Source organism: Pongo pygmaeus, chromosome 11 (assembly GCF_028885625.2).
Source record: "Pongo pygmaeus isolate AG05252 chromosome 11, NHGRI_mPonPyg2-v2.0_pri, whole genome shotgun sequence".
In the NCBI taxonomy this organism is placed as follows: Eukaryota; Metazoa; Chordata; class Mammalia; order Primates; family Hominidae; genus Pongo; species Pongo pygmaeus.
Window position 1 is genome coordinate 106,107,962 of NC_072384.2, and position 14,464 is coordinate 106,122,425.

The following is a 14,464-nucleotide window of genomic DNA, read 5'->3' on the forward strand; positions in this document are numbered from 1 at the left end:
CTGCTGCACACTCCAGATGACAACCCTGTCATCAGCTTCAAGCAGGCCTCTTAATCCACTGCTCAGGGTTGGCATGGAAAGGACTCTTCAAAGAAACTAGCACATTAGTGACCTGAAATTATCTGTGTCCCAGGGCTGTCTTAAATTATTTATCCAAAATTAACCAGTGGTTTGGGGCAGACTTCTCACTTTCCTGGCCATATTGTGAAGCTCCTTTACAATGCAGGAAGTAAACAGTGTCAAGGCCAATATACTCACACAATATGCTCTGTGTAGACACAGAGCAAAGGCTGAGAATTTTCTGTAAGAAACTGCAGAAAAGCAAACTAATGAAGGAATGCTAATCCCAGATAACTTAGAAGAATGAAGAAAATGAGGGAGAGAGGAAAGATTTTTAAAAAGTGTCTCTGTGTGTGTGTGTGTGTGTGTGTGTCAGAGAAGGAGAGAGTGAGAGAGAGAATGGAAAGGGCCATGAGAGAGGGCCTTCTTATTTGAGGACTAAATCATGCTCAGTAGGAATTTCCAGGCAGCAGGTTGGAGTGTCTTGGGGGTGTTTCCCCTGAGCAGCATGTGTGGTCTTACACTACCAGGCAGTGTTCCAGGGAAAAGCTTATTTCATTAGAAGAGGTTGGGTTTGTGACTGGATATGGCTGTTCACCCTTTGTGCCGTAGTGTTGCAATGTATTGACAAGCACACTAGAGAACATTTGACTCTTCTACGGTGGAGTGTGTTTCTGGAACAGTCTTGTGGGTGTTTTCATAACTAGCCACCCTGGTCTCTCATTCCAAAAAATCAGGACAGCAGGAGATGAGTGAGACCTTGAATCATGCCTCACCGTGTACCTACTCTGTCTCTCGATGATGCAGAGAGAAGGGACACTGACCAAAATAAGGTGACTTTTTGGCCTGAGACTGATCAATATGAAAATGACCAGAGTTTTGTGAAGTTGGGTTGTATTTGTTTTTAAGCAGTAGCTACCGTGCCCACTTGATTACTCAAGCTCTGTAAAACCCCTTCCCGTCATTCATCCAGAGTTGACCTCTTTCTCTCACTGTGCTGATCTGCAACAGCTGGGGAAGGGGATAGGTGATGGAGATCCGGAGAGCAGAGGTCTGACTCTCACATAGATATATGCAAGGTGGAAGATTTGTGGCAAAGCTAGGCGATCTCTTTGAATTCCTTGACGAGCCTGATATGAATGAATGCAAGCCAAAAGACAAGAGATCAGGCGCCATGTTTGAAAGCATTTCTATCAATCAGACAGATAAAGGAAACAGAAATCCCCCAATGCCCAACTTGCAGCAGCCTCAATTCCACAGAATCCTCCTCTCCACTCCCACATTTTCCTTCCTGATAGTGGCCCAGGCTCATTTGCCCAATCCCTGCCCTGGACTCCAGCGGCACTTGGGAGTCCTCTCCGCAATACCTCACTTTCTTTCATGCTAATTTGGCATGGGTGAGTCTTCACTTCCCATCCACACTGAAGGGCCTTGATGGTAGACACCTGGTCCCTTACATCTTTATTTTCCAAAGTCCTCAGTTTGTTTCCTGGGCATGCAGTGAGCCCTGTTACTAAGTGGTGTCAGGCTGGTTAGTTGGTTAATGAAAACTGCCCTTTGAAGAACAATGTAATTTAGTTTCCTGCTCTGGGTGATGCCTGTCATGGAAAGCATGAAACCCCAAATTTCAGATCCCCACATCTTCATGTTCATGAGAAGCCCCTCAAAGCCCTACTCTATCAAAGTAGTGAGCCAGTGAAACAGGCAACCAAAGTGTGTATCCAGCCAACCCGGATCTGAGATAAGGCAGACTCTTTTATTTTATTAGAAGGGGGCAGTAGGGATATGGTGGTAGTTACAGTGTCCCAGCCGCACCCAAAGAACTTGAATGCAGACTGGGGATCCACCCTGGCCCTAATACAGTATTTGAGAGTCAGTCAGTATTTGTAGTCAGGCTGACCTGAGACTGAATCCACATGGGGGCCTAGAAGGAAACAGGGTCATGGGAGCACAAAGGTTGAAAGCAGAACTCGTGTGGGTGGTAAGATCCCTTCCTGACCTGCATTCTTCTAGAGGTGTGGCCCATTCCACTCTCCCTAGCCCATCTCACACTCACAAACACACCCACCCACTAAAACAGAGTCCTGGAAGTTCCTGTTCAAGTTTTCCCCATTGAAAACAAAATTGTGAGTCCCTGGTTCCTTTCTCCCACTCTCTCCCGATGTCTGCCCTGACTTCAGCAGCTAGGTCTGCCATCCTGTGGCTGCCATTTCCCCTTTCCAGGGAGCTGTGGCCTCTACCCTCTGCCTTTGGCTCCTAGCTCGTCATTCTCCCCTCTGCCTCCCAGAGGCTAGTAGCTTTACCCCTTGGTTTTCCCGGTAGCATCTTACCTGCCACACCTTGCCTTTTCTTTGCTAGAACTACAGGGACCTGATGGGAGAACCACATTCCTTCCTGCCGGCCTCCTAAGGAAACAGGCTGCAGTTTACCTACCAGGCTCAACAGAAAAGGAAAGTGGCCGGCAAAGGGCAAAGATGCTTTTGAGAGAGAGAAAGCTCTTAATCAAACACAGATATCAAGAATATTAGCAAGGGGACTAGAGAAAATTGCTATCAAAGTAAATGGTTTTTTGTACAAATGTTCCCTTTATTTGTGTTTTCCCCAGTGTGCCATTCTTTCTTTAAGGCTTGGTGAACAGATGCGCTTTTGAAAATGTTGATTAACTTATCCTTTTTTCGACCCCCTTCCCACTCACTCAAACTCAGGGGAGCAGTGATTATATAAAAAGCCAAGTCAAGCCACTAAAGTGTTCTTCTTCACCTTAAGTAGCCTTTGATTCTCCAGGTGCAGAAATCTCAGCTGCATCTGGGCAATTGATTTCATTGAGTCTTAGAAATGGGCCAATTCTTAGGAAATCATCTCATCCAGTCCTCAACCTCCAGAGACAAGAGGCCGTGATCTCCTGTGATAAAATGTCCTCAAAATCATTAGCATCCTTTTACCCTTTTTCCTTTAAGATCAATGCCACATTCACCCCTTTCCAGCCAGTGATCTATGGTAGCCTAAGACTTCTTCCCTGAGGGTGTGAGACGGAGCAAGATGGCATTCTAGCCTCCAAGAATTCATCACATCCTTGGCAGAAACAAGATCCCTAAAAGCAAGCATAGGATTTGGCCCAGAAGTCACTGGCAGGAGCCCCGTGGTTCTCATCCTAGGCTGATTCACATATTCTTATCCAGTGTTCTGCCTCTTTTACTGGTGAAGATGTTAAGACATATGAGCAGCCCATCAAACGAATTAATTGTTGGAAATGTGATGGTTTTCTTCCATGTTGGGTTTTTTTTTTTTTCATATGGAAAAAAACCCTGTGGGTTTACTTTCACAAGCTCGATTTGATCCCTGTGACAAACACCACCTGCCTCTTGTTGATTCATGTTCACATCTCCCTTCCAAGGAAACAACCTGCTCTGTCAGGGCCTGGAGGAGAATGCAGGGAATGGGCATTGAGGTGGGGAGACTGGCGTGTCCTGCAGGTGCCAGTTGCTGTGCTTTAAACATGCCAGGAATGGGCTGGAGTTATGGAGGATTAGTGCTACGTGGCATCAGTCTTTTCAAGTGGGGTCTTGGCAAGTTGTTTTGTGCATCCCTTACTAGTGACGAGGGGGATGAGAATGTGCTTTAGCACTTTGGCCAGAAATGAGGAATACTTCTAACATGATTGAAACCATGGCCTCCAAGAAAAGACTGAATTTCAAGTGTGACAGTGATGGATCAATGCTCAGTTCAGATCATGGTCAAGTAGATCTTCCCTGAGATGTAGTGCTGATGAAGGAAGCTTTCGGGATGGTCTAAAGTTCTTTTTTTCCCTCTTGTCTGATACTTCAGCCGTTTGGGATTTTGATTTTCTTTTAAGCCTTGATTTTTGGATTTCAATTTATAGTAGTGACTTCAAGATTGTTTATCTGACTTGGTGGAACAAAACTCTGAGAGGGCCATACACATTCACTGGGGCTGTCTTGAGCTGACAGCTTGGAAAGGCATAATTAGCTTGTGAGATAGGAAGAAATGATAAGATGCTGCTCTTTGCCATGCATTTGATGTTCTCTATTAATGTTTTACCATTTTAGACAGATAATTTTCAGTGGTTCTGATTTCTATAAGTTGGCCAGCACAGTGAATAGAGAGACCTGTATTATCACCCTCCCAAATTATCATGAAAAAGAAAAAGATAGACAGTGATAATACTGGAGAAAACTCATAGTAAATTAACTTAGCCTGGCTAGTCAGATTGGATGCCCATCTTTGATCTATTCTAAACCACGAACAAAGCTAATAGGAAAAATAGACTTGGGAAGGATGAGAAATATTAGCACAGATATGTGAAGGTCAACAGGCATTATGACATGCCTTCCATTTCTGCTCTTAAATTTAAACATATAATGATGAAACAAGACTTCCTTAAACTACCATATGTTTACATGAAATCCAGAGGAGAAAGACTCTGATGCTTTTGTGCCCACTGAGATGTGTGCCTATGAAGAGGTGCAGTGTGCTACACTAAATGGACATCCCAGTAAAGGCAGCTGCTGTTGGGCATAAGATGCCATTGAAGGTGCCTTAAATGAAACCTGTGTTCCTAATGAATGCTAGTCATTAAAAAGGCACAGTGGCAGGGGTTGCTTGGCACGGAAGACCCAGAGTTTCTTCTTATTTCTGTGTTACTTGTTGTGGTTGGAGGAAGATACAGGTCATCTGAAGAAGAACAATCCAGTAATGTCCATACTGAATGATCTAGAATTAGAGGTGATTCTCTAGCTGCCTGCCAGAATGGGGAGTCATTCTCGTAAAGATTGCCTCCCTGCCTTTTAGCCATGGTGATAGAACTTGTTATTAACTTATTTTCTTTATATTATAGTGGACATCCCAGAAATACATGAGAGAGAAGGATATGAAGATGAAATTGATGGTGAGTATTATTATGATTTAGCAGGTAATTGTGAAATTCAAGTTTGGTTATAAAGATGTCAACAAAAATTATGCTCAGGGTATCGAAGGGCCAAAATTTAGAACTATCAGTCAGAAATATATAAAAGAATCTGGAGAAAAATGAGGGAACCATCAATGGATCTGTCAGGGTCAACTTTAGAGGTTTAGAAAGTTTATTGAGTTCCTCTGCCTAATCTGAAACAGATCCCCTCTTTCCAGTAACTTTTTACCTGGATGGACTTCAAATCTGAATAAACCCTTTACAAGTGAAAGATCAGCTCCTCTATATGTATCACAGCCTGAATCTTTTGACCTTCTCCCAAAAATGGCCTGAGTGAATGAGCATAATGTGAATATTCTCCCAGACCTGCTGTGGTTTCTGGTTCCCTGGCTTGGGGGAAACCTTCCTCACACTATTCAAGATTCCAATTTGGAGCTTGTTGCAAGATTTCAGTTTCTTTTTCACACTGACCATCTCGTATCTTTATATTTATTCCAAGTTCTATTTTTCCACTGCAAACACATATACTTCAAGAGGCTAGAGGGCTGCTGAGCAAATATGTAGATGTAATTTCTTCCGTCAACTCAGAATAGCACAGGTCTCTCTCTGGGCTTCTCTGAGTTCCAGAGTTGATCTCCAACAGACTCAACAGCAAGATTCCACTTAAAGAATAACTGTAGACTAAGATTGATGCATTTAAGAGGAACAGTTTATAGAGCAGCTGCTTTTAACCTGCCTTTAATCAGAAACTTCATGCGTAGTTATAGAAACTGGAGCGACTAACCCAAACAGCACCTTGTTAACTGACTGCAGACTCTCCCTGCAAAACCCAGTCCAACACTCCTTTTATGGGCAAAAGTGCATGACCAACCTACATGGAGAGACTGCAGTAGATCAGGCAGAGGCACACTGGGATGGAGTAGAAAGGGCAATGGGTAAGGAGGCAGAAAGCCTGATCTCCATTCCTGCTTTACCTGCTTGCTAAGCCTGTGACCTGGAGTGAGTTACCTAGTCGCCTAATTTCTTTAAACCTCAGTTTCCTCACCTATTAAAATATATATAATATCCTGCCTTCTTCATGGGATTATTAGGATATTTCAAAAAATGATGCCCAGATGTGGGCATGCCTTGGCCACAGTGTAGAAACATAATTAGATTAGTCTGCCAGGGCTTCCAGAACAGAGCACCACTGACTGGGTGGCTTACAACAGACATATATTTTCTCACAGTTCTGGAGGCTAGAAATGTAAGATCCACATGTGGACAGGGTTGGTTCCTTCTGAGGGCTGTAAGAAAGGATCTATTCTAGCTCTCTCTCCTTGGCTTGGAGATGGCCATTTTCCTGTTCATATGATGTTCTCTCATGTGTATGTCTCAGAATTTGCCCTTTTTCTAAGGATACCACTCTTATCAGATAAAGGTCCACCCTCATGACCTTATTTTAACTTGATAACCTCTGTAAAGGCCTTATCTCCAAATAAGGTGGTGAGGGTTAGGACTTCGATATGAATTTAAGTGGCTGGGAGGGGGATACAGTTCAACCCATAACAATAAGGCACGATGCCTTATTATTAAAGGAGGTCTGATGGCTGGGAAAAATCTGCTGCTTATATGGCCAGGAATGCCAAATTAGGAAACTCATTATGTGCAAATAGTCCCAGACTGTCCTTTCATTAGCTTGAGGAGGTTGGAAAGGAGGGATGTAGAGGTCGCCTTGAACACAAGGCCATCCCAGGTGCTGCAGAGCCACCCCAAAGGTGCTGTTAAAATCAGAGCTTACCTAATGTAAGTCAAATTATTTAAATATCGGATACTTAGTACTTACTATGTTGCAGACAGTTGCAGACACCAAGCACTTTACAAATATTAGTTCATGTAATCCTCCTAACAACCCAGTTGAGGCAGATTTTACTATTATCCCCATTTCAAAGATGAGAAAACTAAAGCAAAGAGAGATTCAATAGCTTGCCCAAAGTTACACAGCTAGGATGCAGCGAGGCTGGGCTTTGAACCCAGGCAGTCTAATTCCAGAGCCGCTGCTGCTAACTACTGTGCTCTGAAGAGCCTCTGGACTGGGGAGGCTCAGTCACTTCACCCTGACATAGTCAGTGCCCGCAATCTCTCATGAATTTTATGTATTGCAGATGAATACGAGGTGGACTGGAGCAATTCTTCTTCTGCAACTTCAGGGTCTGGCACCCCCTCGACCGACAAAGAAAAGAGCTGGCTATACACGCTGGATCCCATCCTCATCACCATCATCGCCATGAGCTCACTGGGTGTCCTCCTGGGGGCCACCTGTGCAGGCCTCCTGCTCTACTGCACCTGTTCCTATTCGGGCCTGAGCTCCCGAAGCTGCACCACGCTGGAGAACTACAACTTCGAGCTCTATGATGGCCTTAAACACAAGGTCAAGATGAACCACCAGAAGTGCTGCTCCGAGGCATGACGGATTGCACCTGAATCCTATCTGACGTTTCATTCCAGCAAGAGGGGCTGGGGAAGATTACATTTTTTTTTTCCTTTGGAAACTGAATGCCATAATCTCGATCAAACCGATCCAGAATACCGAAGGTATAGACAGGGCAGAAAAGCGAGTCGCAGGAGGAAGGCAGATGCAGCCGCACAGGGGAAGATTACCCGCCTAGGACCGTGGTGGCTAAGTCATTGCAGGAACGGGGCCGTGTTCTCTGCTAGGACAAAACAGGAGCTCATCTCTTTGGGGTCACAGTTCTATTTTGTTTGTGAGTTTGTATTATTATTATTATGATGATATTTTATTTCTTTGGTCTGTGAGCAACTCAAAGAGGCAGAAGAGAATGACTTTTCCAGAATAGAAGTGGAGCAGTGATCATTATTCTCCGCTTTCTCTTTCTAATCAACACTTGAAAAGCAAAGTGTCTTTTCAGCCTTTCCATCTTTACAAATAAAACTCAAAAAAGCCGTCCAACTTATCCCATCCTCTGATTGTCTTATGACTTAAGGGATTTACTGTGGTGTAGGTTCTGCCAGCCAACCCTACAAGCTGCCGTTTCCAGTCCTAGCATTTAAGTAGGATGTTGTTGCCTTTAACTTTTTTTATCCAGGGGAAAATTGCCATTTTAGGGTCAGCATGAACAGCTCTTTCTTGTATGCGATTTAAAACAAACCGGAAAGGAAACTTCACACGTCAAAATCCATAGAAGCGCCTGAATGAGCCTTAAAGTGCTTTGTGAGTGAATAGGAGCCATTCGCTAATTCTAGACCCACAGTGTCTGGTGGTGGGGCTTCCCTTGTGGGGCTTCTTGTGGTGGTTTTGCCTTTTTTTTTTCCCTCCTCCATGTTCTTCTAAAACATATACATATACACATACACACATACACATATTCTTCAGGTCTCTAAGCCCCTGGAAGCAGCACTGTGTGATATTCTCAGAGGCAGGGGAAAATAGAGGGAAAATAGAGACTATTGGTATGTTCTCCCCATCAGCGAGATATTGTAACTGGTCACCACTGGACGGGAAGGAGAACAGTGGAGAGGGAAAGAGAAGCCCAACCTCTGTGATCATATAAGGGCCAAAGCTGAGCAGCGTAGACAGAGACCCTTTGAAATGCATTTGTCTCTCAACTAGACTAGTAAACACCGACTTCTCCTTTGGGTTACAAACACCATTTCAACCTTTCGGGAGAGTCAGAGCTAGGATGTACAAGAACTGATTCTAACCAGAAGTCCACAAGTACTGTGGACAAGAATGCTTAACCACGCTGCTTCAGCCTTGAGAGACCTAGTTTCTTACACATATGCACACACACATACACACATGCATGCACGCACGCATGCACACCAATTTATGTGTTTTTTATTAAGTGCCTTGAAAAAATGAAGAAAAATGTATTTTCCCTTTATGTAAAAATTAGTGAATATCTTATGAATTAAGGCATTCCTCTTTCCCTAACCCTGATGGCTCCATTCCCAAGTACCCCAACTCACTGCTGATCCTATTAAAGGAATGAGCCCTGCTACCCGAGTGGTAGTCATAGCCCTAGATGACTCTCAACTACTCTTCAAAGGGAGGCATCAGGAATAGAATGAAACTGTGTGAAGGACAAGATTGTTCGCATTAAGATCCAAATCTTGATTTCATATTAACACCTAAGGATTGCCTGTGTGCTGGAAATATATTTGAAACTCAACCAGTATGCCCAGCCTATTGCATATCAATGTCAGACCATTTTTGCTGCTGTGGTCACCCATGATTTCATTTGTCTTATACCCAGGAGAAAGGGGAAGGGTGAATGGGACTGGCTGGTTCCTTTAAATGTTAACTTATGGAAATGCTATTTCAAATGGTAATGTCACAGTGTTTTGTATGCAGAGAGCAAGAGTTCAACCAACAGCTATTTATTCATGTGTGTATGTCTTTGCTGCTTTGAGTTCTCTGTATCTACTATGTATGTGAATGGTCATGTGGGACTCAGTGGTGGTGTTGTGACTTTGACCTAGGGTCCGAGTGTCACAGCTGATCTTGGCACTCGGCACTCATTGGCACAGTGGTAGTTAGAGGTGAAAAGTAGAGCTGTCAAGCCCAAGGGCTTAGCTTTAGGGCTCCCCCTGAGTTCGGCCCACAGTAGAAGCAAGATTTTAACTAGCCCCTTTCCTCTTCACCTTCCCATGATGCGCAGTGTTCAGAAAGCTGGTAAGTCCTAGGGATTTCCAGAAGTAGCCTGCAGAAGAAGGTAAGTTTGAAAGCCACTCCAGGGGTCCTGATGCTGTCATGCCCGGTGAGCCATTTTACAGTTCTCCAAAGTCTAGCCCTCTCTCAGACCTGCACTTCACCTCTAAGTTATGTACAACTCAACCTGCATCCCTCTAAAAGTCCTATATCCATATTCACCATTGGCTAATTTGAGGCCCTGAGTGGGCCTTGAATGCTAAACAGAAGCAGGGTACGCAGGGCTACGTGTAGATACCTCACCAAGGCTGGAGGCTGGTCTGTCGTAAGACAGAAAGAAAGACAGCTGGGCCCAATTTTGACTTGGCCAGGGGACACCTTGGTGTGTTTGTTATCTTTATCTGTGGGTAGGCTAGCTGACCCATCTTCCTGAGTCATTCCCTTTGGGAAACCCCACACCCAGTATTGATCTCCTTTTTGCCTTGTACTAAATTACACATTACCTCCACGCTCTCCCGGACTAGGTGGTCAACAGGGCCACAGGGTTGCTTTCTGTCTTTGGTGGGGCAGGGGAGTTGACAGGGATGAGGGTCCAAGGAATAAGCATGAATGACAAGAAAACAAGGGAAAGAGTTCACCTGCCACATAGCAGGTTAACTTTTCCAGGGTTTGCAGTTAAAGGTATTCGACCATTCGCTGGCTGAGCCAGATCACGGGAACTTGAGAGCTTTTACTGTGATTCTTCAATGTAAAAAATAAACAACAATGTCAAACTGTGTTTATATGATTTGTATAAAGCCTTTTTAAGATTACTATTTAAATAAACATTATACCAGAGATATTTTTCTGCATCATGTTTTTTTTTTTTTTTTCCTGCATTGTCTTTATTGGAGACAAACAGATCTGGGATAAGGGTGACCAAATTGTCCCACTTTGCCTGAGACTTTTTCAGGTTTTTAGCACTGAATGTCCCGTTGAAATAGGATAGTTCCCTCAACCCATTCACAGGACTCATGACAGGGTGGCTTGCTTACTCAGCCTGCAGCTCTCAACCCCTTGTGGGAGGGGGAGAACACAGGAGAGCAGGTGCAGAGGCCAGGATGAGCACTTTTGGGCAACCGGCAGGAGCAGAACTCTGTGTGGCCCCGTGGCAGAGTCTAGGGGTTGCCTATGACCCCTGGAGCCCCAGAGGGCCTGTGTTACAGTGCGCTCTTTTAGCTTTGCCATCCATGGATGGCTTAAGTGTTAAACAGCTCAGTGTAAGGTCATGATGACAGCCTCTTGCACCCACACTCAGGTTCTTGTCTAGCATCCAGGAGGAATGAGGTTTCACAAATTTGAAGTTGGTGAATGTGGAGGATATTATTTAGTGGTGGAAGTGGCTCTCAATGGAATGGGGAGCTGGAAAGGGGATGGAGTGGGAAGGTGGTCTTCCCCTAGGGTTTGGGCATCCCTGGCCGGACTCTTCTCTGAGGTCCCGCTATCAAGCTGTCCCTCTGAAGTCAAGCTGCTTCTCTCCAACATCCGAATGCTGCTTCTCTCCTTCTCTGCCACTCTGCTGCTCTGCTGTTCTGCTGGTGGGGCCTGTGGTTTTCTATGGGTACAGGATGGGGGGACAGGGCAGGCCAGGGTGGTTTTGGAAAAGGTAACATTCAGGCAGGAAAACAAGAATGTATGTTCTCACTCTGGGCCGCAGGTACCAAAGAAGAGGGTGGTACCCTTACCAGATACCACCCTCTTCTGCCCAGTATTTCCCTGCCTCCTGTCCATATCACTGTGTCCTGGAAAACCCTTTGTCTGAGTGAGCTTGGTATAACAGGCTACCACAGACTTGGTGGCTTTAACAACAGACATACATTTCTTACAGTTCTGATGGCTGGGAAGTCCAAGATCAAGGCACCAACAGATTCAGTGTCTGATGAGGGCTCTCTTCCTAGCTTTCAGATGGCTGCCTTCTCTCTGTGTGCTCACCTGGCCTTTCCATAGAGAGAGATCTTTCTGTCTTCTTCTTCTAATAAGAGCACTAATCCCATCATGAGGGTGGGACCTAATGACCCACCTCATGACCTATCTAAACATAATTACCTCCCAAAGGCCCCAAATCCTAATACCATCAAAATGGTAGTTGAGGCTTTGATGTATGAATTTTAGAAGGACACAAACATTCAGTCCATAATACCCCTCAATCCTGGGCAAACTAAGATGGTAAGTCATCCTCTTGGGATTTTGTTTCTTCTCAGCATTTGAACCAGTAGGCTGATGGACAGGTTGGCTTCTTATAAAATGAAGATAGTGTAGGAATGGGTGATGGGCCATCTGGCCAGATGGGCTACTTTAACTCAGAGTCCTACCTGGTAGACTTCAGAGGCTATGACCTGTACGAACTCTTCCTCCCTGGACATCACCAGGCCCTGCAACTTTAGATTGTTTGCTCCTTCTTTTGTGGTCAAACCCTTGATTGTCAGTGTCTCTGGTGGTTTCAGCATCTGTGATGGTGCTTCTCAAAGCGTGGTTCTTGGCCAGCAGTGTTAGCATCATTGGGGAACTTGTCAGAGGAGATGTATATGCTTAGGTTCCATCCCAGATCTACTGAATCAGAAACTCTGGGGGTGGGGTCTAGGGATTTGTACTTCAGCAAAGCCCACCAGGGGAATCTGCTGCTCTTTCAAATTTAAGAACCACTGATCCAGTAGAAATGAAAATGTTTGTATCCTCCTAAAATTCCTACATCAAAGCCTCAATCCCCATCATGATGGTATTAGACGGTGGGGTCTTTGGGAGGTGATTAGGTCATGAGGTGGGTCATTAGGTCCCACACTTATGATGGGATTAGTGCCTTTAGTGTGGAAGAACTATCCTGGCCTCAGGTGATTGAGGTGATTGAGGAACTTTTCACCTATTGGTTATTGGATTCAAAACTACCTAGGTAGTACAATAAGTTCCCAGGCAAGGAGGAGGGAGACACTTCATTATGAACCTCCCTCCCCATGGAAGCTCTGAACCTGAGCCAAATTTGCTGCCATCCTGGGGCTCTGTTCACCCTGAAAAGGAAATTTGTTTTGGTCACTTATTTAAGAAATGTTTTTGAGCAGTTCCTGATTTTGTAAGCTCTTAGAGCGTCCACTCAGGGAGGGGACAGGAAGCAAACAGCCAAATGCAAGAGCATGATCAACAAAGGAGAAGGGCTGGAGATGGGGTTGGGAAGGTGAAGGGCCAGGGCACACTGCACCTTAAGGCCCCAGTGAGGAAGTGCTCTCTCTTCTGTATCATTCTTCTGCTCTTTTTAATTTATAAAAAAGGGCAGCCCCCAGTACCACGCATTCCTCACTGACCAATAATGTCACCACAGTCAAATCTCTGCAATTTCCCTCTTTGGCCCTCCTGTGATCTTACGATATCTTGTGTGTCCTGGGATGCCTGCTTCTATCGTATTACTGACCCTAGCAACAATAACAGAGGTTAAAACGAAAGCAAATTTCTTCTTTCCTTTAGTTGAGCTTTCGGGTATTTTTAAAGCCCTAATAAACTAATAATATCTCCTGGTCCCTAGCCAGCAAGTGTTTACATAAGACCCCTTTTTTTTTTTTTTTCTAATCTACATCCTTCTGGAAATGTTTACATGAAACTCAGGGGAGGCAGGCAGGCCAGTGAAATGAGGTTGGAACAGAACCATGGTTGAGGAAAACAGGACCCATCTGGATGCAGAGGCCGCCTTTGCCCCTGTGACGTTGGTGGTGTTGATGGGGGTATGGGAGGGAACCTGAAGAGGTTGAAAGATGACTCAATTTCAGTTCTCACAGCCTTCAGGCTCTAATCCCAGGCTGAGCTAAACAAAACTCTTGGGAAAAATATCTCTCCACCAGGGGATAAAAGGTGTGAGATGGGGAGTGGGGTGGTGGGAGGGGGTGATGGTCAGAACAGCAAATGCAACCAGTGGTGGGGGCTGAGAGCTATCTCACCATCCACCCTAGGGGCTCACAGTAACTTAACAGTCATTCTCATCAACACAATGGGAAGAGTCCTGGGAGCTTACAGGTCGCCCCAGGCTGAGGCAAAGGCAGGGCTTGCCCCTGAATTCCTATCTCTCAGAACTCCTGAGCCACCTTCGCCTGCTGCCCACCCCACCTTCCAAGGCTGGTCCTCTTCCTTCCTGAGTTTTCTCAGTGACCCTCAGAGGCAGTTCCTGGTGGAAAGACATGCCTCCCATGTTCTCTCTGGAGGCCCAAGCAAGAGACCTCCAAGGGAACTAAGAGCCAGATTACTTCTGCAGCTCATCCAGAGAATAACACCTGTTTCCTCTCCCTTCCTTGCCAGAAAACCCTATAGGACAAGTGTGTGCGTGTGTGTGTGTGTGTGTGTGTGCGAGTGCTGTTCCTGTCATCACAGTTGTACAAGTGCTGTAAGAAAAGGAGGCCCTCTCACTAAGAAAACATATCCCACCTGGCCACAGTGAGTCTAAGCCCTCCCTCACCCCTCTCCTACCCAGTGGCACCAGTGCAGGAGGGTGCCCTCTCTGCAGAGGACACAGCCCAGCCCAAGCAGGGCCCACACAGTGTTCAAACCCTGACCTGAGGCCCTGTCAGGCTCACGTGCACACTGAGGCGCCCAGGCCTCTGCAGAACGCCCTTCACCAGTGGAGAGGCAAAGCCCCGGGGACCGGGCATTCAACATGTGAGGATTTGGGGTGCTTGGTTCTAGGTCCCTTAGAAAACCCCTCACCAGACCAGCAGGCCCTGGCAGCTGTGTTCAGGCATGGACCCTTCTTTACCCTTGAGACTCAAACAGCCTCCCCAGAAACAGTGCCGTTCAGTCTGTAAGGTGCAGGC

General features: G+C 45.5%; 1 protein-coding gene across 6 annotated transcripts in view; it reads left to right on the plus strand.

Moving 5' to 3' along the window:
• NRP2 (neuropilin 2) overlaps positions 1-10,476 on the plus strand; it is a 115,754-nt gene extending 105,278 nt beyond the window's left edge. For all 6 annotated transcript variants that reach the window (XM_054478836.2, XM_054478837.2, XM_063647803.1 and 3 more), the window contains 2 exons: positions 4,916-4,966; positions 7,132-10,476. In XM_054478836.2, the coding sequence (XP_054334811.1) occupies positions 4,916-4,966; positions 7,132-7,436 (356 nt within the window). In that variant the 3' untranslated portion in view covers positions 7,437-10,476. The remainder of the gene's footprint in view (positions 1-4,915; positions 4,967-7,131) is intronic.
• The last annotated feature ends 3,988 nt before the right edge of the window (positions 10,477-14,464 follow it).